At 45.9% G+C, this 25,905-nt stretch overlaps 2 protein-coding genes across 2 annotated transcripts; both read right to left on the reverse strand.

Moving 5' to 3' along the window:
• Positions 1–324: 324 nt before the first annotated feature.
• On the reverse strand, positions 325–1,206 carry LOC118094422 (histone H1-like). Its single transcript, XM_035134809.2, has one exon. It carries the CDS (start codon positions 1,093–1,095, stop codon positions 403–405), a length of 693 nt encoding a protein of 230 aa, XP_034990700.1. The 5' UTR covers positions 1,096–1,206; the 3' UTR covers positions 325–402.
• Positions 1,207–3,708: 2,502 nt separating this feature from the next.
• On the reverse strand, positions 3,709–5,678 carry C13H19orf85 (chromosome 13 C19orf85 homolog). Its single transcript, XM_035136762.1, has 2 exons — positions 5,479–5,678; positions 3,709–4,222 (listed from the first exon to the last, which is right to left on the reverse strand). Exons 1-2 carry the CDS (start codon positions 5,676–5,678, stop codon positions 3,709–3,711), a joined length of 714 nt encoding a protein of 237 aa, XP_034992653.1.
• Positions 5,679–25,905: the final 20,227 nt, after the last annotated feature.

The raw sequence follows: 25,905 nt of genomic DNA on the forward strand, positions 1-25,905 counted from the left end.
CCCAAGTACGGGAAACCTTTCGTGACGCTTATGATGTCTGGCACAGCCCTGTAAAACCAAGTACCCCAAACCATACTGCTAAGGAGGCGAACCCGAACCACTCAACTACGGTATGTGCGTAGCTGCTCCGAAGTGCAGGCGCAAACTAGAGTACAAGTGCGAGCAGGCAAGGATTGCAGGCAAGGATTAAAAAGCGGGCGGGTGGGCGGGAGGGGTTATTATTATTATTATTATTATTATCTGATCTGACTTTCCAAACGGCCAAGTAGGGAAAATCTCCGGTGACGCTGGAGCAGCGTAACGTCAGCTCTTTCCGGGTGAGAAAGTGGGTGGCTCTTAAAAGAGCCTTTGGGATGGCGAGGGCTGAGGCAGGCAGGCAGGCAGGGCGGGCGCGGCGCCTCTTCACTTCTTCTTGGGCGCAGCCTTCTTGGGCTTGGCCACTCTGGCCTTGGGCGTCTTTGGCTTCGCTTTGGCCTTGGCCTTGACGGCCTTTGCCTTGGCGGGGCTCTTGGCCGCCGCCTTCTTGGGCTTGGCGGCCTTGGCCTTCTTGGGGCTCTTGGCCGCCGCTTTCTTGGCGCCCGCTGCCGGCTTCTTGGCGCCCGCCGCCTTCTTGGGGCTCTTCTTGGCGGCCGGCTTCTTGGGCTTCTTGGCCGAGCCGGAAGCGGGCTTCTTGGGCGCCACCTTCTTGCTGCGGACGGCGGCCGCTGCCGGCTTCTTCTTCTTGGCCCCGGTCGCAGCCTTGTCCTTGGTGGTCTCGTGCAGCTGTTTCTTGTTGAGCTTGAAGGAGCCCGAGGCGCCCGTGCCTTTGGTCTGCACCAAGGTGCCTTTGCTCACGAGGCTCTTGAGGCCCAGCTTGATGCGGCTGTTGTTCTTGTCCACGTCGTAGCCGGCGGCCGCCAGCGCCTTCTTGAGCGCCGCCAGGGACACCCCGTTGCGCTCCTTGGACGCGGCCACCGCCTTGGTCAGCAGCTCCGTCACGCTGGGGCCAGACGCCTTGCGCGGCTTGGCGGCTCCCGCGGGCTTCTTGGCTTTCTTGGCAGGCGCCTTGGCGGCGGGCGCCGCGGCCACCGGTGCTTCGGGAACAGTCTCCGACATGATCGTCTCCGCTCTCCGCTTGTGCTGGTGCTGAAGGAGAAGGAAGCGGCGGGCTGCTGGCTAGAACCTCTCGGAACCGAAAAGTAAAGTCTGAAGTGCAGCCCCGGAGCTGCCTGCTATTTATAGGGGCGGAGCTGCGCGCTGATTGGTGCGCTCGCAGACCCCGCGCTCTCCTCCGCAGACAGAAATGGCTCCTGTCCCCGTTGCAACTTTGTGTTTCTTGAGTGCCACAAAACGGCCCAAATCGCTGCGTCCCCGCCTCGCAGCGCGCCGGGCCCCGGGCGAAACGGACCCGGGGGAGCCTCTCTCTCCGAGCCCGGCCGCCTCGGGTCCCGGGGAGGCGGCGCGCCAGGGAAAAGCAGGCAGAAGCGCGGCCGAGTCTCGCTCGGCGCGCCTGGCGCCTGGAAATCTTGGCCTTTTTCGGCTAAATTAAAAACTTCTCGTGGCGATCGGGGGCCGGAGAAACGCGCCGGGCCAATCTCGGGGGGGTCTGCGCCCCGCTGGTGGGGGACCCGGCGACTCCGGGGTGGCCGTTTGAGCGCAAAAGCGCTTCGAGTTGTGGCAAGTAACACATTCGTTCATTCACTTTGGGCCCAGAGAGAAGTTGCCTCGCACAGAAAAGCCCTCAGTTTTAGGCGTAGAAACAATATTTATTTATTTCTCTCACTCCTTTTCATGGCCTGACAATATATATTGATCCTAACATATAGTTATGAAACCACCCGTGGCATTTTATGGCGCTAGCATTCTCCCTGCCACACTAATGGGTGCTGGAGGCTTTTAAGTGCCTACGGACTGGCTCTCCGTCTGGAAAGTATATTATGCCTTCTTTTCACTCCATTCTGCAAAGTTTCATTTGTATATAATGTGGTTGCAATGAGACAGCCTGATTTCTGACCCAGATACATATTTGAAGAATCCATGTTGTCTCTGTTTATGGATGCCATGCAGCCTAGTGACATTTACATGTTTTGTGACTTGTGGTAATGTTTTAATTCCCTTTCATGGTCCTCATATAATTTTCTAACTTGAGTGGAATTAATGCATTTGCATTCCATTGCAAATAAAATGGATGTTTGTTTGTTTGTTTTAATAAATGCAGTCCTTTGCCGCCTCTGAAGGAATGCTTAACAAAAACGCCATAGTAACAATAAAAAAGCAAAATAAAGCATTACAAAACACACAGGATCACATCTTGTTTAACTTGTGCATGCAACAAATGTACATAACTCACATCAAGGGATCTTGGAGAGTTACAGCTTAAGCCACAAGATAATTTATTTATGGGATAAAACTTACGTGCTTTCGGGAAATGGGATTTCAGCTTAGTTTTGTTTCCATTCTCCCAGATTTTAAAATTGCCCACTTGTATAATAAAAATAGCAGCAGCTGGTATAGCTGAAACCAGGGTGTGATATCACAGCCAGAATGTGAAGAATATGAAATTCCTGGGTTCTACTCTTTTGAAATGGTGGCAGTGAAGGAATTTCTCCCTCTCAACCTCATGTACCTTTGCAGAGTTGTTGTAAATATACATGAATGCATTGCAACTTTAGCATCTGTGCTATACAGGGACACAGAAATCTCGCCAAAACTATCTCTTTTTAAATCTATCTATATCAAAACCACACCACACACACACAACCTTCCTTGCAAAGCCACTAGCTTGCTCTAGAAGCCACTAAAGATTAGAGCCTGGGGTGTTACTTGAAATACAGGAATGGGGAACCTGTGGCTCACCAGATGATGTTGGACTACAATTCCCATTAGCCACAGCCAGCACAGTCAACACTCAGGGATGATGGGAGTTGTAGTCCAACATCAATTGGAGGCCCTAGCAGCAGATGCCATGATGGGGCTGTGTCTCTCGTGGCAGGATGACATGCCACATGGCCCTGGTCCTCACTTAAAGGGATTAAATGTGGGGAATACATGATGCGCAAGATATGGATAATAATTGAACAGTCCACTAGGTGGCAGTAAGAAACAAACATTTAATAGTCACATCATTGAATCAGGGTACACAAAATTCAGAGAGGGACATTATTAGCAATTTTAGGCAGAGCAATAATTAACTTTCTGCTCTTCTGTTGAATCAGTTAAACAGCCAAGCATAGTTTACATTTACATACCTTGAGCATAAGAAGAAAATACTTGGAGATGAATATAGAAAGCCAACAAATGATTTAATTAAGTTGTTTTGTTCCTCTTTCAGCACTATTGAGTAGCCTAAAGTAGATTACCTGAGAGGAAGGAAAAGAGAGGATTCAAACGGGAAAGAGATGGCTGAGCAGAGAGAAAGGGAAAAAAAAGTTTCCTCTAGACTTTTCCAGTTTCCAAACCCACTCTATGTAGCATTAAATGGACAGCACAGCACAGAGATGTTGAAGTACAGTACTTCTTTAGGAAAGGTGAGTACAAAAATGCAAATATGAATGAATATGATGTACAAGGATACATGGCAATGGGGGAAGTAGCTTGCAAACAGGTGTCCATTAGGCAAAAAAAAAAAAAAAAAGCACAGATGAGGATAAATGAACACAAACGTGTGTATGAGCCTTCCATCTTGGACCAAACAGGACATTAAGGTGGATGTTAAAACTGGAGGTCAAGTCACCATGCTTCCAGCTCCCAGAAGGGCATGCAGTTGTCATAGTCAGAAACCACCAGAGCCCCTGGATTGGAGGCAGGGATGGGGCATTCAGATGCCCCCGGAAAGCACTTGTCTGAAGCTACTAGGCAAGCTCCACAGGCTGCAGAACCTTCTCTGTGGGACGGCAAGCTGGACGGCACATTATTACATTCCAGCAGGCACGGCCCTAAGGGATTGGGACCACATAGAGATAAGGTGTTGCTTGCCGGTTCCATCTCCTCAATGATGGGCTCAAAAAGTTCCTCTGGTCCTGACATCAGGGCGTCAAGGGAGAGCGCCCAGCAGGGGCTTGGGTCGGGAGCCACAAAGGCTTCCGCTGTGCCCAAAAAGGAGCCAGGAGGTGCCCGGGCTGGGGCTGGGTTGTTGGGCTTGGGAGGACTCGTTTGCTGCGATGCTGCAGGGAGTGTCTGAGCCTCCTGGGAAAGGATGGAGGAGGCCAAGCGGCGAGTAGCAGCCTCAATGTCTGAGAAACTCCTGGGGAAAGAAAAGAAAAGGCTGTGAGTTTCCTTGCAGGCTGCCATGGGTTTACCTGAAGCAGTGCACTATGGAAGACACCCAGCGCAGTTTTTTTCTTTAAAAAATGTTTAGGGGTACTCTCACATTTTCCTACTCATATTGAAATACTGCCCCTCAATGAGGGCAAACTTAGATTCACAAAATGTTTAGGGGTATGCGTACCCCGGCGTACCCCCATAAAAAAGCACTGGATACATCAGAGTTTCTTACCATGCCTTATAACACAGTTTGTAAGCATGCCTCCATCTCAGGGGTGCATTATATTATTATTATTATTATTACTACTACTACTACTACTACTACTAGAATCATGGAGTTGGAAGGGGCTTTCCTTCCTAAAAAAAACAAAAAAACTCAACAACATCGCTGACCCGAACCCCCCAAAATGGGGTAGATCACTGCCAGTTTTTAACTCTGTGAGTAGATCGCAGTCTCCTGGGAGTTGGCCACTCCTGATTTAACCCAACCTTTTGCAATGCAGGAATATGTAGCTGTCCCTCACGGGGATCAAGCCTGCAACCTTGGCGTTATCAGCACCATGCTTTAACCAACTGAGCAATCCGGTGCTTATCACCCAAAAAGATCTCACATTTTCCCACAGCATCCCTCTGTATCTGCTTATAGGCACCGGTTTGGCATTTTTTTGGGGGGGAGAGCAGAGCCATTGTCAGAGAGAGGAAGGCAACGCCAGGCATTTGCCAAGGCCCCCCTCGCTGTTGCCCTTCCTTTCCCCAAGCCTCCAGGCTCTGTTCCTCTCCCTCCCTCCCCCTTTGCTGTGCTATCACTGCCTGTTCCCCTGCCCTCTCTGAGCATGTGGGAAGCGATCGAGTAAGAAGACAGAGCAGAATCCTTCACTTGCCCTCTGGGTGGTTATATGTATTGAGCCCTGAGGAGGAGGGCAAGTCAATGGGCAGAAGGAACATCAGCAAGGAGGAGATGGACCACTCAGGGCATCTTGCCTGAGACTCCTCTCCTCTTCTCCCAAATAAACTCTAGAGCCAGAATCATGGGGAGAGGAGAACAGGGATGGTAGCTGTTTTAGTTCAGAAGCAGCAATGCTTCTGAATATCTGTGGCTGGAAACCATGGGAGGGGAAAGTGCAGTGCGGCTCATGCGCTTCCCCACAGGCCTCTGGTTGTCCACGCATGGTGAGAACAGTATGGGCCACTGGCCTGATCCAGTAGGGCTCGTCTTATGTCCTTCGGACGTCCTACCTGCAAATCTGGTTCTGTAGGAACCTCCGGTGGTTCACTTTCCTCTTGCCGGGCCGGCTCCTGCAGGGTCTCTGCAAGGTGCGCATGACATGGGATGCTGCTGTTGACACAAAGGTGCACAGATCCCTCCCGCGCTCGTATGAAGTCAGGGGACGTGGAGGCGCCACAGGAGGCTGGGAGACGTGGCTGCCGTGTGGCATTCTCAGTTTTGTTAGGAGTTGATATGAAGCGCCTCCTGCAAAGTCCTGCTTTTGCTATGGTAGCCTGCCCCTGTGAGAGGTGGGGGGAAGAGAGCCCCCATCAGAAGAGCCTAGTCATGGCATGTTTTTGTTCAAGTAAGCTGAGTTGCAACGCCTCTTGCTAAGCCCATCCATTGCTGTCTCCACTGTTGTCCTTCCTTATCCCTAATGAAATTTGAAATAGAAACAAGAGAGACCTCTTCTGGAAGCATCAAGTCAAGACAGGATCTCCTAAAATGTCACTCCTTTCTCTCCCCATCTCCTCGCAATCGCTAAGATAGAAGAGCTTCACGAACTACGAACCCCAAAATTTGGGATCCCCTCCAAACCTGTCCCAAAGCTTTGCAAAGCCGTGACATGTGTTTTGCAGAACCCCCCCAAGCAGATACATCAAACTGGGATTCATAGTTAACGCTAAAAAAATGCAACATGTTGGATCCCAAATTTCGGGGTTCATAGTTAACGAAGCTATAAGAAAAGCCTTAAAGGTCTATTCATCTCTCCCATCTCTCACACCTGAACAGCAAAACAGAAATGCTGCTGAACAGGGTTTGGCTCTACCCTGGCTACACTGACACTGGCTTGATTTACACCAGCTTCTTGTGCATAGCGTTGCTTCCTTACTTGCAATTAGTCTGCAAATGTACCGTTGGACGTGTGATTTCAGATGGTACAGAATTTATTCTGGGTACAGAGCTGTTCAGACCCCAGGTCCTCTGTATCTGCACCTTAAGGAACCAGGAAAGGACTAGGAACCTATTTTGGCTGAGGGTTTAAAAGCGACTGTTCATTTCTAGATTAGCAAAACACAAATGGGACCTGCAACAAAAAGTGGCGATGGAGTGCAGCAGCATTCAGGATGCCAGCCACTTCGTTCCGTTTCCCTCTGACCCTCACCTAACAGCCGGCCGGCATTCCTTGCCTTTGAACACACACAGTCTTCACTGGGCAATTTTGGTGGGTTCACCCCAACAGACCTTTTTAATTAAAAACAATCGCTGTCTTTAAAGGATGGGTCCCCCCAAGTCTGTGGGTACCTCTCTCTGGTGCAAAATGCCATTTAGGCTGCATAAGAATTCATGCTCACATCCTGAATATTGGAAACAGAAGGAATGATACAAAATAGTCCTCAAGGGATTTCAGTCCTGAATTCAAGTCCTGGGTAGTTGTTTTATTTATTTTTTTGGCTTGGGGTGGAATGGGCACCTTCTTTCCCTCCTCCCCCATCAACCCTCCCCCCCAGTTTCTTGGCAGATTGAGTCTTCACAGTTTTTGACAGCATATTAACAGAATAAGAAGCGGTTGCCCCAGTTTAAACGAAGTGCCTTCCAGATGTGTTCCTAATTCCACATACCTGTTCTTAGATGAAGAGATGTGAGAAGCTGAGTTCCAAATAAATGCATCAGCGCTTGGCAATCTTCTCTCTGACTCCCCGAATGCCTGCTTATCTACCCTTCCATCCACCACCACCACCCCAAGACTGCTCCCAACAAACTCCTTTTGTTCCCAACTGCATCTATTTCTTCTCCCTCTTGTCCGAGGACTGCTGCTTTGAGATTGGTACCCAGCACAGAGTGGACTGATGAAGATGCTTAAGAACTCCACCCCTTTCCCTCTCCCTCTCTACCTCCCCCCCCCACACCCTCACCTTAAGGAAAATCATAGCCACTACAGTAAACAGGAACCAGGTTGAAATTAATTCCTGTAAGGAATTTATTGGTTGTTAGTAAAGAAAGACATATTTGGTTGAGGGTGGGGTGGGGGTGCTAGCTCAGGCGAGACTGCAGGGAACAAGGTTTACTCAGATACAGTGGTACTTTGGTTCTCAAACTTAATCCGTTCCAGAAGTCCGTTCCAAAACCAAGGCGTTCCAAAACCAAGGCCACTTTCCCATAGAAAGTAATGCAAAATGGATTCATCCGTTCCAGACTTTAAAAAGCAACCCTTAAAACAGCAATTTAACATGAGTTTTACTATCTAACGAGACTGTAGATCCATAAAAAGAAAGCAATAATCAATGCACTGTGCTATAAAATAAATAAAACAGTACTTTAGATGATAAAAACAAAAAAATATTTTTTTCTTACCTGCACTGAGGATAGTAAAAACAAATTACCGTAGCTGAAAAAGCCTCAAAAACAAAAACACAAAATAAATAGCAAAAACAAAAGCACCAAACTTAACCTGTTCTAGAAGTCCATTTGACTTCCAAAATGATCTAAAACCAAGGTGCAGCTTCTGATTGGTGCAGGCCCCCCGGAAACAATAGCCGACAGCCGCATAGGACGCTCGGCTTCCGAAAAATATTCGAAAACCGCAACACTTACTTCCAGGTTTTCGGCATTTAGGAACCAAGGCGTTTGAGTACAAAGGCATTTGAGAACCAAGGTACCACTCTGCTTATATTTGCAATGCCTTTAACATACATTGTAGAATTGTACAGTAAGACTGCAGCCCTATACACACTTGCCTAAGGAGGAATCCCCATCGAAAGCAATGGGATTTACCTCTCAACTGACATGCATAGCATTGTGTTGTTGAGGGCATCACAACTCAAGGGAGATCATGAACGCTGCTGAGGAACGTAGTTAAGAAATCTGTCAGAGGAAATGGGAAGGTTGGAAACCGTCATCTCAGCATATACACGTCCTTCCAGATTCAAGGCTGAGTGATGTCTGCAACCTTGAAGACCCCGAATCACTTCTGAGGCTGTGTATGAGGCTCTGGGCAGGAAGTTGAAGCAATTAAATGCACAAATTGTCATCTCATCTGTCCTCCCAGTTGAACGACATGGCCCAGGGAGAGAGGGAAAAATAGGGGAAGTGAACAACTGGCTTCGCAAATGGTGCAAACAGGAACGGTTTGGATTCTTAGATCACGGTCTGCAGTTTCTTGAAGATGGACTTCTGGCAAGTGATGGGCTGCACCTCACAAAAGTTGGGAGGAATGTTTTTGCCATGAAACTCAAAAACCTCATCAGGAGGGCTTTAAACTGACTTATGTGGGGGAGGGAGACAGTGGTCCTGAAGGTAGGAGTCTATCAAGTTCTGAAGATGATCATCCAAGTGTCAAGGACCAAATGGAGCAAAAAGTACGCAGACCTAGTGGTGAGAAGAAAATATCCTTAAATAAGAGACATGGGGGAATGATAAATGGTCTTCAATGTCTGTATACTAATGCACAGAGCATGGGAAATAAACAAGATGAACTTGAGCTCTTGGTACAACAAACTAAATATGACATAATAGGCATTACTGAAACCTGGTGGGATGAGTCTCATGATTGGAATGTAGAAATAGAGGGATACAATCTATTTCAGAGAAATAGACCAAACAGGAGAGGAGGAGGAGTAGCGTTATATGTCAGGGATGTGTATACCTGTGAAGAGATCCAGGATTTAAAACTTCAAAGCCAAGTTGAGAGTATCTGGGTCAAAATTAAGGGAGAGAAAAATAACAGTGACCTCATTGTGGGAGTTTACTATAGACCCCCAAGCCAAACTGAGGACACAGATGATGCCTTCCTGGAACAGATGACCAGGCATTCAAAAGGAGGTGAGATAGTAGTAATGGGGGATTTCAACTATCCTGATATTTGTTGGATGTCAAACTCAGCCAAGAGCATAAGGTTGAACAGATTCCTCACTGGCCTTGCAGACAATTTCATTGTCCAGAAAGTGGGAGAAGCAACAAGAGGATCAGCCATTTTAGATCTGGTCCTAACCAATAGTGATGACCTGGTTAGTGGGGTAGAAGTGGCAGGATCATTAGGTGGGAGTGATCATGCTCTTCTGGAGTTTATTGTTCAGCGGAAAGGAGCAACCAAGCATACTAAGACTCAAATCCTAGACTTTAAGAAAGCCGACTTCAGAAAACTTAGGGAAGCGCTGGGTGAGATCCCATGGACAGAAATACTAAAAGGGAAGGGAGTTCATGATGGTTGGGAGTTTGTTAAAAGAGAGATATTAAAAGCACAACTTCAGGCAATACCAATGAGACGGAAACATGGAAGGTGCCTAAAGAAGCCAGGGTGGCTATCTAAAGAACTTTTAACTGTTTTTTCTGGTGCTTTGGCAGACGATGATTGGGTGTAACAGCGTTCATTCTTTAACCCGTTTTGTGCTGGTTTTTTTGCGCTTTGGCAGACTATGTCAGTGCTGCATGTTAGTTCCAGCGAAGGTATTATTCGTCATTTATTTCTGTTCTCTCCCCCCCAAAAAAGTGCAGCAGCTTTGGGGCAACCCCCCCAAAAGCAAAGCAACTTTTGCAACCCCCCAAAAAACCTCCAAAACTTTGGTTAGCAGCTTCCCCTAAAAAGCTCGACAACTCTGGGCACTTTGTGATAAATAAGTTTTTTTTGGTTTGGTTTGGTTAAATAATTAGTTTTTGGTTTATTAAATACAGTTATATATTACAATTATACATTTTTGTTATTTAAACTATAAATATCGCAAAATTATGGGGTTTTTTCTCTCGAAGTGACACACCACCTGAGTTATGCTCAGTTTTTTGGTGAATTTTGACACACCAAGCTCAAAAGGTTGCCCATCACTGTTCTGGGTCCTCCTCTTTTCTCCTGCGTGAAAGGGAGCACCCTGTTGCAACAGTTCAATAAAGATCAAGCTTACTAGCTGCTTTGCTTCTCAATATTCTCTGGTTGGCCTCTGTTATTTTCTCCTGCCGATGGAGAACCTACAAAGGACTCTACAAAGGAATAAGGGCAGGTTTTGTTTATTACAGAGGTTTACAAGAAGAACGAAATAAATAAATAAAAGGGGGGGGGAACCCAACCAAATGAAACAATAATCCTACTTGATGTCAGTGGGCCATGAGTGCTGACTTAATTAACTCACTACCTGCAGCTTTGCCTCTGTCCTGTCCCAGTCTCACTCCTTCTCAATCCCAACAACCATTTTACCAAAACTTCCCCATGTCTTTCTTTGTTACATGTGTGTGTGTTGCTGCCTTTTTCTACGATTTCCAAAGGCATGCCTAGGGGCTCACCGCTGGTCAGTTCCCCTGGCACTGACCAGACCCAGACCTGCTTAGCATCACTCGTGTCGCCGCCTCGTGCGCCTCCAGATCATGCCCCGGATATGGAAAAGTGTGGTCTGGTAATTTCTTCATGCTGGGCTGCTCTTAAGGACACAGGCCGAAGACTAGGGGGAAATGTTGGCAACCCTAATCTGTACAGAGCCGGGTGCGCTACCTTTTAAAGCATTCAAGTTATGAACAACCTTAAATTACTTATCCTGTAAACCGCCCTGTGATTGTTGGATGAAGGGCAGTATATAAATCTAATAACTCATCATCATAAAATTATCTACTCATCTGAACTATCTTTTAGGCTTTCCTTCCACTTAAAATCCTCCTGCTCGCACAGCCTCTGTTCTGAGAAATATAAATAAATCTATATCCAATTAAATCTATATCCAATTCTTTTCTGTCACACTCATCACATATATTTTTTGCCTCCCTTTTCTCCTCGTCCTGTTTGTTCTGCCCACTTCCTTTGTCAGATCCAACTCTGAGTCCATCAGCAAGCAGGCTCCCAATTAGCAAATACTTGCTACTGGGATGTGGCTGTTATTGCTGTCTTCACCAATTACAGATGCCACAGGCTTCAATGGTCTCTGAGCACTTGAGGCACCGTGGAGATGCCATCCGTGGTGGGGCGATTTGAGTTTCCGGGCACAAAAGAATGCGACCGCTTTCCCTCCCCTTCATCTTAACCCTCTGAGCTGGAGTCACCACGATAATACAAGCAATTATAAAGCAATTACAGTACTCATAATAATGGCAAAATGCAGGCCTGAGGCTTGCAAAAATGAAAACGGGAGGATAAGGTAGAGGGGATGTGAGCAAAGGTTGCAGCGCTTGGGGCTTTTTAGTTTAGAGAAAAGGTCAGCAAAAAGTGACAAGGTAAAAGTTTATTAAAAATTATGCATGGCATGAAGAAAGTGGGTAGCAGACATTTCCCCCACTCTTCCATTGTTGGTGCAAGGAGAAAGAAATATATATCACACGGAATTCCTGGATGCCAAGTTTCAAGTTTGGGGCAACTACACTTTGGTGAGAGAACCCCAGCAGAGATTTAACATCACAAAACAGGTAGCAAAGAAAAGCATGGGAATATAGGCTGTAAAATCTTAAAACGTGCCCAATCAAGTGAGTTCCAAAAGGTTCCTTAAAAAGTTTATTTTCAAAGTTTCCTATGTCCCCTAGCATAGAAAAAGACCACATATTTGCTAAGTTAAAAATGATATACTGGCAAACTCTTCAAGGTCAGATGCAGCCATGGTTCCCCCAAGGAGTGCAGGGAACTGTAGTTGAGAATTGTGCTGTCCGAAGGAAATCCTGTATAAAGAAGTTTTTAAAAATGTTTAATGTTTTATTATGTTTTTATATATGTTTATATATGTTATATATGTTGGAAGCTGCCCAGAGTGGCTGGGGCAAACCAGTAAGATGTGTGGGGTATAAACAGTGAAATTATACCGTAATTATGGAATGGGACGTCCCTATTTTCATCGGAGATATGCTGGGGGCTATGTGAGAATTGTTAGGAAACCCCTGCTCCCTTCACAGAGCTACAGTTCCCAGAATTCCCTGGGAAGAGGGATGAACTGTTAAACCTCATGGAGCTAATTAATAGCTCTATGAGGGGAATAGGGGGGGTCTCTTAGGAAATCTCAGTGCCCTTAACAAACTGATTCTTTGGAGAAAGCCATGACTCTTTAATGTGATATAATATTGCTCTGACAAGGAGATCTCACAGTTTGTCTTGCAAGGAAGTAAACCCCTCCCCAGCTACCCCCACAAGAGGTTTAACAGGAGTGCGGCTTCAGCAATTTGTCTGCCTCCCTCCCCAGCCCCTCACAAACACTCACACCATTCCTCTGAATACACATCTGGGTGCCAGCATCTGCCTTCCCCTCCATCCCACCTCGGCCTGTCAGCAAATACTGCTTCCCCTTCTGCCCCCACCAACGTGAAATCAAAGCCGCCTTCCAGACTCCCCTTGCCTCACCTCAAAGCGCTTGTCACACACAGGTGGCAAAACAAACTCTGCCCATGAACAAAGATCCCTCTCATGTTCACAGGCTGGCGAGAGAGGCCGAGGCCTTTTCACAGCGGGTGAGGCCAGTCAGAGCACATTTAATCCAAGACCGGTTCGCTGGCCTGGGTCTGGCCAAGGCGTCTGATTCATGCTGCCGTAAGGGTTTCTCAAGGGTTTGCCTCTTCTGGAGGGACGGGGCATGCAGTTTAATATTTGTATGTGTTGATGGAAATACCTCATCGGCATATATAAATTTAAATTCGTCCACTGCCAGTCTGAATGCCAAGCTGGTACAGTGTGGACTCTGATCAGCTGTAGATTTGAGAGTTCCGAGTTCAAAACCATGCCTGTATTTGCAAAACAGGCCTTGGTCAAGTCCTCACTTTGTCACCCAGATCTGCACAGGGCCAGTGCCGGATTTAAATATAAGCTAAACTAGCTATAAATTAGGGCCCCACTCTCCTGCCCCACCCCCAATATACTTCTTCTTAATTGTATTTCACTATTAATATACTTCTTCTTAACTGTAGTTCAGTTCAAAAGTTGTTGTTGTTGTTTAGTCGTTTAGTCGTGTCCGACTCTTCGTGACCCCATGGACCATAGCACGCCAGGCACTCCTGTCTTCCACTGCCTCCCGCAGTTTGGTCAAACTCATCTTCGTAGCTTCGAGAGCACTGTCCAACCATCTCGTCCTCTGTCGTCCCCTTCTCCTTGTGCCCTCAATCTTTCCCAACATCAGGGTCTTTTCCGGGGAGTCTTCTCTTCTCATGAGGTGGCCAAAGTATTGGAGCCTCAGCTTCAGGATCTGTCCTTCCAGTGAGTACTCAGGGCTGATTTCCTTCAGAATGAATAGGTTTGATCTTCTTTCAGTCCATGGGACTCTCAAGAGTCTCCTCCAGCACCATAATTCAAAAGCATCAATTCTTCGGCGATCAGCCTTCTTTATGGTCCAGCTCTCACTTCCATACATCACTACTGGGAAAACCATAGCTTTTACTATACGGACCTTTGTCGGCAAGGTGATGTCTCTGCTTTTTAAGATGCTGTCTGGGTTTGTCATTGCTTTTCTCCCAAGAAGCAGGCGTCAAAGTTACTTTGATAAAATGCATATTTTGTTATGTGCAAATGGCTTAAGATACCTATTAGGTGCATAAATGATCACGTAGCATAGATTCAACACACAAAAAACAGCGGCAATTTGTTGCTGACAAGGGACAGCTGGACATATAAAGGGCCCCATCACCTTCAGTAGCTTAGGGCACCATCAAACCTATATCTGGCCCTGCACAGGGCTATTGTGTAACACCTTGTATATTAAATATCCTGTAAGGGTGAGAGTGAGAGGGCCACGAATTCAGGAACGTGCTCAGTGGTTGCATGAAAAAGGTCTCAGGATCAATCACTGGGGTGGAATTAGTCACCAAATTCCATGCTAGTCCCACTCAGAGCAGACCTGCTGAAGTTAATACACATGGCTAACTTAGGTTCATTAATTTCAGCGAGTCACCTCTGCGTAGGTGTAGTGTAGCAATTGGAGTGCTTTGGATTAGAACCTGAGAGACCCGGGTTCAAATCCCCACACATCCCCATGAAGCTCGCCAGGTGACCTTGGGCCGGTCGACATCCCTTGGCTTAACCCACCTCGCAGAGTTGTTGTGAGGATAAAGGGGAGAGTGGAGAGCCTTGTACCACTACCCTTAGAGGAAAGGTGGGGCATACTTGACCACATACATGCAACCTCTAGCATTTTCATGTAGGGCTGGGAGAGACTCCCTGCCTGAAATTCTGTGGCGCAAGCTGCCGCCAATACTTGGCCAGCTGGACCAATGGTCTGGTGTTATAAAACATGATGATACCAGGCAGGCAGCTAACTCATCACACACACACACCCAAGGCTGGACCAGTTTGAAATCCAAAATTCCTGGTCTTTCTAAAGCTGAGTATTTGTTAGCAGAGGTGTGGGGCTTCTTGCCCCACATCTGGTGCCGGTGCTGCTGTTCCCTCTCGGTTTATTTTTCCTGTGAGTTGCTGGCGCTGGTGCAGAATTCAGGCATGGTGGCTGGGAGCCCCCCGCTGTCCTCAGGCTCGAGTTTGGGAAATGGCAGCCAAGGGATGACATGAGCTGTTCCCTAGGCATCCCTCTCTCTGCTCCCCACCCCCCGTCTGCAACTACCCGTCTCCCCGCAAAAAACCCCAAAACCAAAACTGTGTCTGGCTTCCAGGTGGAGAGAGAATAGGCAAGGGAAAAAAGCAGGAAAGTTATCCGTCTCTCCTTCTTTCCTATGGCTCAAACACACCTTCAGGCGCCTGGGCAGGTTTGATATTGGAAAATAACTCACAAGAACAAGGAAGGGGATAACTGGGAATCAGGAGGCTGTGTGTCCAGTGCTAGTCACCCCCAGAGCAGGCCCACTGCAACTAATGGGAATTACTAATGTCGGTCCATTAATTTCAATGGGTTTACTCTGAGTAGAAAGGCTGTGTGCACACCACACCTTTCAAGCGCATCCTTTCCCTCAAAGAATTCTGGGCCCTGTAGTTTACCCTCACGGAGTTATCATTCCCAGCGGCCTTTTCTAAACTACAGTGCCCAGAATTCTTTGAGGGGCGTAAATGTGCTTCAAATACGCTTTAAAGGTATAGTGTGTACACAGCCAAAGTTAGATGCAACCCCAGGGTCCTGGGTAGGTAAACGAGGGAGCCACACAGTGATTTCAATTCAAGACCATTTTTTTTTATTGTCTGTCTGCACTCTGGACAATGAACAAACAAACAAACAAACCACTTGTGTTGCAAAATATGAGTCAGCAATATCAAAAGCAACACGATGGCCAGAAACAATTACAATTTGAAAAACTTTATGGAATTCTTCATTAGCCAATTGGTTCAACACTCATAAGTAGAAAGATATGTAATTTCTTCATTGACCAATCTTTTTTCAAATAGATATAATATACATGCGAATGAAAATTACTCTGGAACAGTGCCCATGCGATTATACTAGGTAGTCACTGTTGTCATTGGTTAATGAAGAAATTACATTATCTTTCTACTTACGAGTATTGAACTAATTGGCTGATGAAGAATTCAGCGAAACAGTAGTTGTTATCCGGAAACGCTGTCCAGCAGAGTTCAGAGTTGGACATCAGAATTGGACATTTGCTGATTATACGAAGCTTCACAACATGTTCTCTGCCGGGTATAGTCTGGCACCGTGATCCATTTAAGGACTTTCAGAGACTATCAGAGACTTCAGTTTGTTCGTTTTGATGTTTTGAATCATTCCATTAAAAAATTCACATTGTAATTGTTTCTGACCATTGTGTTGCTTTTGATATTGCTGCACTCTGAACAAGGCTGATGTCCTGACCAGGGGAGCTGTGGGATGCTCAGATCTCTTGGGGCCGGCCCTACCGTTGGCTAGAGAGAGGAAGCTGCTGTACACAGAAAGGCTCTGTCCCTACAATTTTGCATGCTCTTTGTGCAGATGCCAGGTGAAGGGCTGTTTGGTGCGTCTCCACTCCCAGCTCCTGTGTAGAGTTACATGGGAGCTATAATAATAATAATAATAATAATAATAATAATAATAATAATAATATATTATTTCTACCCTGCCCATCTGGCTGGGTATCCCCAGCCACTCTGGGCGGCTTCCAACAAAAGATTAAAAATACATTAAAACATCAGTCATTAAAAACTTTCCTAAACAGGGCTGTCTTCAAATGTCTTTTAATGTCAGATAGTTTTTTATTTTTTGACATCTGGTGGGAGGGCGTTCTACAGGGCGGGTGCCACTACCGAGAAGGCCCTCTGCCTGGTTCCCTGTAACTTTGCTTCTTGCAGTGAGGGAACCGCCAGAAGGCCCTCGGCGCTGGACCTCAGTGTCCGGGCTGAACAATGAGGGTGGAGATGCTCTTTAAGGGAAAGCCTGAAAGGAGCTAAAATGTTGCATTGCAAATTGCTCAAGCCTTCCTCTCTTCCCTTCCATTTTCCATCCCTTGTCCAAAGAAGACATTCAATTTTCTATGGCTGCTGAGCATGCTTGCTCCTTATACAGCTCTTTTGGGGTTGAGTGGGTGGCCTCTTGGGTTTTTTTTTCCTCCCAGATTTTATTTTATTTTTTGGGGGTACTTTTGCAAACTTTAGGTTTTCTCCAAACATACCCTCTTGTTTCTCAGTGGGTCCACTTTGGCTATAGTCCTCTTGGCACTCGCCAGCTGGGTTCACTGTTAGAAGAGAGTGATTATACAAATGAATGGAGGGTAGATCTTTCTGTGGCTACTGGAAGCTACGTGGTGCATCCATGTTCAGATGCAGGGCCGCTGAATGCCCGTTGCTGAGAAGCAACCAGGGTTTGGAGAGGGCATCCTGGAGGCATTTGGCTGGCCACTGTGGCTTCTGAACGAGAAATACCTTTTGCCTGGCCAAACAGAGCTCTTCTTGTGCTCCAAAGTGTAGCTGACCACCATGCTTAGGGAGGTGTCTACTTGGCTCTATGAATTGAGCAGCCTTTGATGGTTTCCTTCTAGAAGGGCCAAAAAGAGAGAGCTGTAAGGATGAAAAACAACCGAGGAGGATGAATCATGCAAGCAGTCTTCAGGAGCCAGCTGCTTAAACACTCCAAAATGGGGTGTGGGGTTCAAAAATGAAACCCGAGAGACTTAACGTCCATTTTTCTAGCAGCAACCACAAAATAGCAGGTCCCTTAAACGGGCCAACAGGTTTAGTATCATGCCACGTTTTCATTTTAAGAATATGGATCCCTCGGGGCAGGGAGGTGAAGAGCTCATGTCCTGCTTTTGGCCCTCCCATAAGGGCATCTGATTGGCCACTACAAGAACAAAATTCTGGACTAGATGGGCTAGACCCTTCTTGTGTTTTTAAAACTCAATGACCCAGGGGTGGAGCTAGAATTGGGAGCTGACTAGCAGTAAACCTTGCATATGATAATTTACATGTATGGATGCAAATCTGAACACAGTGGGACTTACTTCTGTAAAGGCTTGCAGTGTAAGGCTTGGTTTACAATAAAGGAATAAACACTCCACATGTTTCCTTAAAAAACTGCTGGCTGCTGAAGCATTGTAATTCAAGTACTTAAAGTGGAGACTGGTTACATCAGTGATGGGCAACCTTTTGAGCTTGGTGTGTCAAAATTCACCAAAAAACCGAGGATAACTCAGGTGGTGTGTCACTTTGAGAAAAAAACCATAATTCCACGATATTTATAATTTAAATAACAAAAATGTATAATTATAATATATAACTGTATTTAATATACCAAAAACTAATTATTTAACCAAACCAAACAACCTTTATTTATCACAAAGTGCCTAGAGTTGTTGAGCTTTTTGGGGGGAGCTGCTGTTTTGGAGGTTTTTTTGGGGGGTGCAAAAGTTGCTTTGCTTTGGGGGGGATGCCCCAAAGCTGCTGCGCTTTTTGGGGGGGGAAGAGAACAGAAATAAATGACGAATAATACCTTCGCTGGAACTAACATGCAGCACCGACATAGTCTGCCAAAGCGCAAAAAACCCCAGCACAGAACAGGTTAAAAAACCAATCTCTGGCTACCAGCAACAACAACAACAACAAAAGGATCCGGGTTTTAACAGCGGAGACAAGCTGTAGCATGAGGAGGAGCGGGAGAACAAATGGGGGGAAAACAACAACAACAACAACAAAAGTGTGAATGGGCCAATGGGGCACGTGCCAGCAGTGAGGGCTTTGTGTGTCACGTCTGACACGCGTGTCATAGGTTCGCCATCACTGGGTTACATCTTTCTTCAAAATTATAGGAAGGGCTTCGTATGCCAGCTTCACAGTTTCCTTCATTTGGTGCAGGTATTTTATTTTCAGTATAAACAAGATCTTGTTTTTGCGCTTGCGCTTGCACTTGCGCGCGCACACACACACACACAGAAAGGCTCCTATTCCAAAAAGGACAGGAGTGGGGCGAGGTCAGGTCTCCCCACCACTTCTAATTCTTCTCCGAGATGTGGAGGGGAGGTAAAGGGAAAACTAGGACATTCCAGGATCAAACCCCAAACTGGAATGACTTCTGTAATTCTGCGGCTGTCCCTGGGAAATCAGGACACTTGGAGGGTAGGATAGGGCTGCAACCTGCTAGACCAATGTGCTAAAAGAACTCATGGTGAGTGGGCAAAATGCACTCTGCACAAGCTCAGGCTCTCTTATTACTGCTTGATAGGTTTTTGAGCTGTGACTCAGGCCCTGCCCAGGGCCCAAACTACCTTTCTTGATATGTTCTGCCTGGCTTCTTGCTTGACTCTGTTAGATTCCCCATTTCCCTCCCAGGAAACCTTGCGCATTGGAGGGTCACAAGGTTAGACAAACCCAGCAGCGCCAACCTAGTTTGCTTTGGCTGAGGCTGTGGCTTGCTGGCGAGGAATCCCCCTCCATATGCTTCCCCCCTCCCTCAGTCTAATCCACACAACTCAAGCCAGGAATAACCTCCTTTCAAGCCAAGCTGGTGACCAGCTTAAGACGGGGTTGAGGGTAGGAGAAGGCCGAGACTGACAGCAAGGTGGATGGGGGACATCTGAGGGCAGGGGAAGAAGGGTGGGGCGAGGCTCTGCGGTCAGCATGAATAGAGGAGAGGGCACCGCTCATAAATGGTACAAATATTATATGAAACAGGGATACAGTGGTACATCTACTTACGAATTTTATGCATTCCGAACACACATTTGTAAGTCGAAAAAATTTGTAAGTCGAATCCCATAGGAATGCATTGGGAGAAAAAATTCATTAGTCGAAGCAACCCTATCTAAAAATTCATAAGTAGAAAAAATCCTATCTAAATCACATCCAAGATGGCGGACGGAGCTCCATTTGTAAGTAGAAAAATTCGTAAGTAGAGTTATTCGTAAGTAGAGGTACCACTGTACACTCAAGAGGGGCACATGTCATGATAGCAGTCTATTGAGTCGTGTTCGTTCCATAATAATAATAATAATAATAATAATAATAATAATAATAATACATTTGTGAACAGTAGATTCAGACACAGCCCAGCTATAAAGCACACACACATTCAAACCACACAGCCACAAAAGCCTGACAGAATGATGTACAAATACAGCTCGGAAAGGCAACTCGGCAAAGACAACTCAGGTTGCACAAGCATTTCACATGTGTATAATAGCACGTTCACAAGCGAGAGACATATGCACTGCTCACAGACATTGCCTTGTTAAATATACACAGCGTCTTCATAGGACAAATGAAGTCTTTTGACAGATTAGACCAGAATGCCATGGCACACCAGTTGTTGTTCTTCTTCTTCTTGTTGTTGTTAGAATTTGTATACTGCCCTATACCTGGAGGTCTCAGGGCAGTTCACAGAATAAAATCAAAATATAAAAGCACAGTATATGTAGTAAAAACAACAACTTAATAACACCCCCCCCCCAAAAAAAGAACCACATTTTAAAAGGGCATAGGATGTCAATCGAATCAATCAAAGGCCTGGTTAAAAAGGAACGTTTTTGCCTGGCGCCTAAAGGTGTATTATGAAGGCACCAGGTGAACTTCCCTGGGGAGGGCATTCCACAGAGGGGGAGCCACTGCAGAGAAAGCCCGTTCTTGGCCACCATTTGGATCTCTCGAGGAGGAGGCACACGAAGAAGGACCTCAGAAGATGAGCTCAGGATCCGGGTAGGTTTATATGGAAAGAGGCGGTCCTTGAGGTTCTTAGCTCTACACTGAACCAAACTCCCAGAATCCTTTGCTGCTATATTTTATAATTCCCACGCCTAGGACGTGAATGTGTGTGATATAACATATATATAGGGTGTAATAACATAGAGGGACATTACTGTATGTCCAAAGTGCTTTGCTATTAGAAGCATAACTCCTCCCAAATTATTATTTTCTGATGGAGACTTCTTGATGTAGCAGGTACAAATTCAACAGGTGATGCCTTCTGTACCATGACATTTTCTGGATGGTGGATGGCAATTGCGTGTGGGCAATCTGGATGAGGCAGGAGAAGAAGAAGAAGAGTTTGGATTTGATATCCTGCTTTATCACTACCCGAAGGAGTCTAAAAGCGGCTAACAATCTCCTTTCCCTTCCTCCCCCACAACAAACACTCTGTGAGGTGAGTGGGGCTGAGAGACTTCAAAGAAGTATGACTAGCCCAAGGTCACCCAGCAGCTGTATGTGGAGGAGCGGAGACACGAACCCGGTTCCCCAGATTACGAGTCTACCGCTCTTAACCACTACACCACACTGGAGGTGGGGAATCAGCAAATATGTGCTTGTGCACGAGAGCTGGGACTTTCTTTTGCTGTTGCCTTTCCTTTCATCTCAGTGGGATTTTCCCCGAAAATTACTCAGAGCGTTCTTCCAGAGCAGAAGTCCTGGAAGACATCCGAGTTCAGCCTCTCTTCTCTCCCCAACACCAGTAAACACAGAAGACTTGAATACTGACTCTGCCAGTGGGGGTGCCCGAATGCAGAGAAAGGGCAGCAAAACAGACGGAAAATTCCATGAAAAATCTGTTTAATACTAGGTTGTTAGTCATTGCCTTCCATGGCAAAATCACTCTCTGTATTGTCTCCAGTGTAATAAATCCATCCATTAATGCACTGTATGTACCTGAAGATGAAAACACAGTACAAACTGTGATTTTAACCAAAGTTAAAGACTTTGCAATAGCATTCGATTAAATCTTCTGTTTGCTTCCTCATTGATAAATACTCTGCAACTGATTGTCCCCATAAATGGATTTATAATCAGATCGGTTTCCTGCCTAAAAGGTCACATGTGGTTGTTAAAAAACAATTATTGTTCACCTTTCGGTTAAGGTAAATACCCTTTAAGATGATTTCCCATAAAATAAAGAAGAATATCAATCCAGAAGAATATCACAGTGTAGGGATTTCGTACACTGGAGACAATACATGTGCCATTCTTCAGGGTTCAGCTGCCTCCTCAGAATCTCTAGAAGTTAAATCTCTGAATTTGTTTGGAGTGTGCGTGTGTCTCTTGCCCAGGCATCCCCAAACTGCGGCCCTCCAGATTTTTGGCCTACAACTCCCATGAACCCTAGCTAACAGGACCAATGGTCAGGCATGATGGGAATTGTAGTCCAAAACATCTGGAGGGCCGAAGTTTAGGGATGCCTGCTCTTGCCTGTCATGCACAAGCATGTGTATTCCTGCACATGAGCACTAAAGCATCATGCAACATACAGAAAACCTTTTCACACATTGCAACTGTTGAGGTATGTCTATTATATTAAGGAAATAGCTTTGGGGGGGATGTGCATATTAGGCAAAAATGCATATTTGCTTATGAAATTTCATGAGGACTTAAAAAAACAAAAACACCACAAACTGACGTGGAAGTGTGGAATATCAAATTTAGGACTGGAACAATGAGAAACGGAGAAAAACAGAAATTGACATATTAGCTATATTGCAGACCAGTTCGGTAACATTTCTCCAGTATATCATTAAACAAACGGAACCCACAGCTATACATCCTTTTAGTTGAGCACAGCTTAGGTAAAGGTTAAGGGACCCTGACCATTAGGTCCAGTCCCAGACGACTCTGGGGTTGGGGCGCTCATTTCGCTGTATAGGCTGAGGGAGCCGGCGTTTGTCCACTGACAACTTCCGGGTCATGTGGCCAGTATGACTAAGCCGCTTCTGGCGAACCAGAGCAGTGCACAGAAATGCTGTTTACCTTCCCACTAGAGCAGTATCTATTTATCTACTTGCACTTGACGTGCTTTCAAACTGCTAGGTGGGCAGGAGCTGGGACCGAACAACAGGAGCTCATCCCGTTGTGAGATTTGAATCGCCATCCTTCCAATTGGCAAGCCCTAGGCTCTGTGATTTAGACCAGAGCGCCGCCCGCTTATTGCAGAGTAAATGGATATAGCATACGTAAGATCAGATGTTGCTAAACTGCACCTCCCATCAACCCTAACCAGCCTGGCCGCTTGGGCCAACACTCAGTGTTGTTGAGTGTTGTGAGTCAACACCATCTATTGGGTCAAAGGTTCCCTATGCCTGCATTAAGTGATACAGTCTTTAACAGTCTGCAACAATGTGAAAGGGAGAGAAGCAGAATCAGGCAGTGGTTCTGGGCATAAGAATAGGGCTAATAGACACATGTCCCTGTTTCAGAGAATATATGCAGCCTCATGAAAGGTCAAATTCCATAAATGTTCAGTGACTAACACACACATACACTTATTAAGTATAACTGTTTAATTGTACATTGAAAAGGAAAATAACTGTTATAAGAACAGTGGTACCTCTACTTACAAACGCGATCCATTTCGGGGTGCCATTTGAAAAGTCGGTGAGTAGAGTGCTGCTACTGCACGTGAACGAAGCGTGCAGAGACCGCTTCTGTGCTTGCGGCAAACCTGGAAGTAAACACTTCCGGGTTTGCCGCATTCGTAACCTGAAAAGCCACAACCTGAAGCAAACGTAACACGAGTTATGACTGTATAACTAAAGGGACCATAGAAAACTCAACTGAAGCTAAGTGACACTCTCTGAGTTCCTAATAGAGGGATAATTAACTGAGAATGTATCTCTGCTACTTTCTCATGTGGTGTTTAACTTAGATCACATGAGAGGGGTATTCAGTTGCAAATCACCATTTTGTGTGAGCCAAGTCTTTGTTCGCAAGCCACCAAAGACAAAGAATGTGCTAATGTTTCTTCTGGAGAGAATACAGTCTCAGGTTGTAATGGAGTCTGTGTGGAGAGAAAGAACTTTGCTTTCAGTTCTGTTTGAAGTTTGAAGTTTATATTTTTAAGATGTTCTGCCTGTGCTTGGACAAGCACATGATTTTAGGCAACTATTTGGATGTATCCTAATTGTTGTAAGTCTGTTTTGGAACAAGTTCTGTTAGTAAAGCTTTGGGACCATATTTTTGGTCTGGACAATTTTTATTCCAAGAAGAATAAGGTTTTAGTCATCCTATTGCTTCCATATGCACAATTTTAATAACCGCAGTACTTACTGCAGCCTTCCTTTTAGGGCATAACACATACCAGGTGACTTAAAGGTAAAGGGGCCCCTGACCGTCAGGTCCAGTCGTGTCCGACTCTGGGGTTGTGGCGCTCATCTCGCTCTATAGGCCGAGGGAGCCGGCGTTTGTCCACAGACAGCTTCCGGGTCATGTGGCCAACGTGACAAAGCTGCTTCTGGCGAACCAGAGCAGCGCACAGAAACGCTGTTTACCTTCCCACCGGAGTGGTCCCTATGTATCTACTTGCACTTTGATGTGCTTTCGAACTGCTAGGTGGGCAGGAGCTGGGACCGAGCAACGGGAGCTCACCCCGTTGCAGGGATTCGAACCGCCGACCTTCTGATCAGCAAGTCCTAGACTCTGTGGTTTAACCCACGGCGCCACAATCATAAATCATGTTACATTAGCAGCCAGAAAATTCAGACCGTAGGTGACATCCAACAGTGTCTATCCACCGGTGGAACAGGCATCTCATGCAACAGGACTTTTCCTTCCTCTCTTCTCTCCTGCAGCCCCATGGGCCCCACTACCTGCTCGTAGGGGTTGCATGACCTTCACCCGGTTGGTGAAGGCTCACTTGGTGGATATTCAGGGATCTAAAAACCACAGCTCATCTTCTAACTTTGACAGCCTTTATGCATGGTGAAGAGTGGGGCTCCTGATAAGTTGAAAGAGAAGTCTGGAATATGTTTAAGTAGCAAATCAATAATAAGGCATTCTACTATGTTGAGGACTTGCTGTTGAAGTTCTTCCTATTTCATGATGGTTAACAAAACACCCTTATTCCAGAAATCCAAACAAAGCGTTTTGGGAAGGAAAGGACAAGAAAGTATGATGTCTATGGCAAAGTAGACCCTGGCTGAATTGCTAATCCCTAAATTCTCTTAAACTAGGCATGCAAAAAAAAGGTCAAAAATATTTATTTTATGGGTGGGACTATGAATTAGGGGTAGAAATGAAAATCCATTGTAAATAATACAGAAAGGCCATCTGTTCCCAGCCTTGATGCAGGAAGAGATCTAATCTCTTTTGGGGAGAGTGACCTTCACCCAACCCTCCATTTTGTATACAGTGGTACCTTGGTTATCAAAAGCCATAAACCTGGAAGTAAATGCTTTGGTTTTTGAACACACCTCGGAAGTTGAACATGCTTCCGTATTGAGTTTTCCGTATTGAGGCTTCTGTACTGAGTTTTCAGTTTTCAAACATTTTGGAACTTAGACGGTCTTCCGGAAACAATTATATTCGAAAACTGAGGTACCCACTGTGCTATCAAGTTCATTTTTGTGATGGAAATTCTTTCACCTGTTTAGTACTAAGCTGATAAGTTAGGCTACACCTTTTTGTATTGTTTTATGTAATGTTTTATACCATGTTGCATGGATTTCTGTATTCATAGTCCTATGAATACATATGATTCATATGTATTTGTAGGTACATATGAATTGTATTTATTATCGTTCAATTGGTATGTTGTGAACACAATTTTCTGGAAAAGTGGTCTATATAAATAAACCGATGATGAACAAGAGGTGGGTCTGGTCGCCCCTGTCTTGCCTGCTCATTTTCTTCCTCTCTCTATGTCTCTGCTTTTGCATTTATGAGTTTCTTTTGTCCATTGATCCATACAGTCTCCTTCTGTCTTTCTATCTCTTGGTTATTTTTTTTTCACTCTCTCTCTCCTGGTTGGCATCATTCCATGGAAAGCTGCATGACTATGCCAGCAGGGAGTTGGACCCTGGGTGTCTGCCTGTTTGGTGTGGGGGAGAAAAAGGAGGTGGTGATTCTTACTGTTCCAAACTCCGGACCAATCGGACCCCCGTACGCTGTCCCATCGCCCGCCCCGCAGTCCCTTCTGCTGACACGCCGTCAGAATTCCACCCCAAGGATGAAATAAACAGGTTCCTCAGTTCAGACAGGAGCCGAGAGCTGTGCTCCCCGTGTGGGGCCGGGTCAAGGTTCGACCCCAACATACCGACACTAGCAGGGTGCGAGGAATGCAGGAGAAGAGAATTCTTCGCAGCCCCAGACAGACACTCGGAGATACTCCTCGCACACTCTGGAGACCTTGTGCCACCGCTGAGCTTTGGGCACACTGAGCGGAGGAACA

Source organism: Zootoca vivipara, chromosome 13, assembly GCF_963506605.1.
Source record: "Zootoca vivipara chromosome 13, rZooViv1.1, whole genome shotgun sequence".
Taxonomy (NCBI): domain Eukaryota; kingdom Metazoa; phylum Chordata; class Lepidosauria; order Squamata; family Lacertidae; genus Zootoca; species Zootoca vivipara.

Coding starts and splice junctions, on each gene's coding strand:
- LOC118094422 (XM_035134809.2), bottom strand. CDS start 1,095: ATGTCGGAGACTGTTCCCGAAGCACCGGTGGCCGCGGCGCCCGCCGCC.
- C13H19orf85 (XM_035136762.1), bottom strand. CDS start 5,678: ATGCCACACGGCAGCCACGTCTCCCAGCCTCCTGTGGCGCCTCCACGT. Junction 4,223..5,478: donor CTACAGAACCAGATTTGCAG/GTAGGACGTCCG, acceptor TTCTTTCCCCAG/GAGTTTCTCAGACATTGAGG.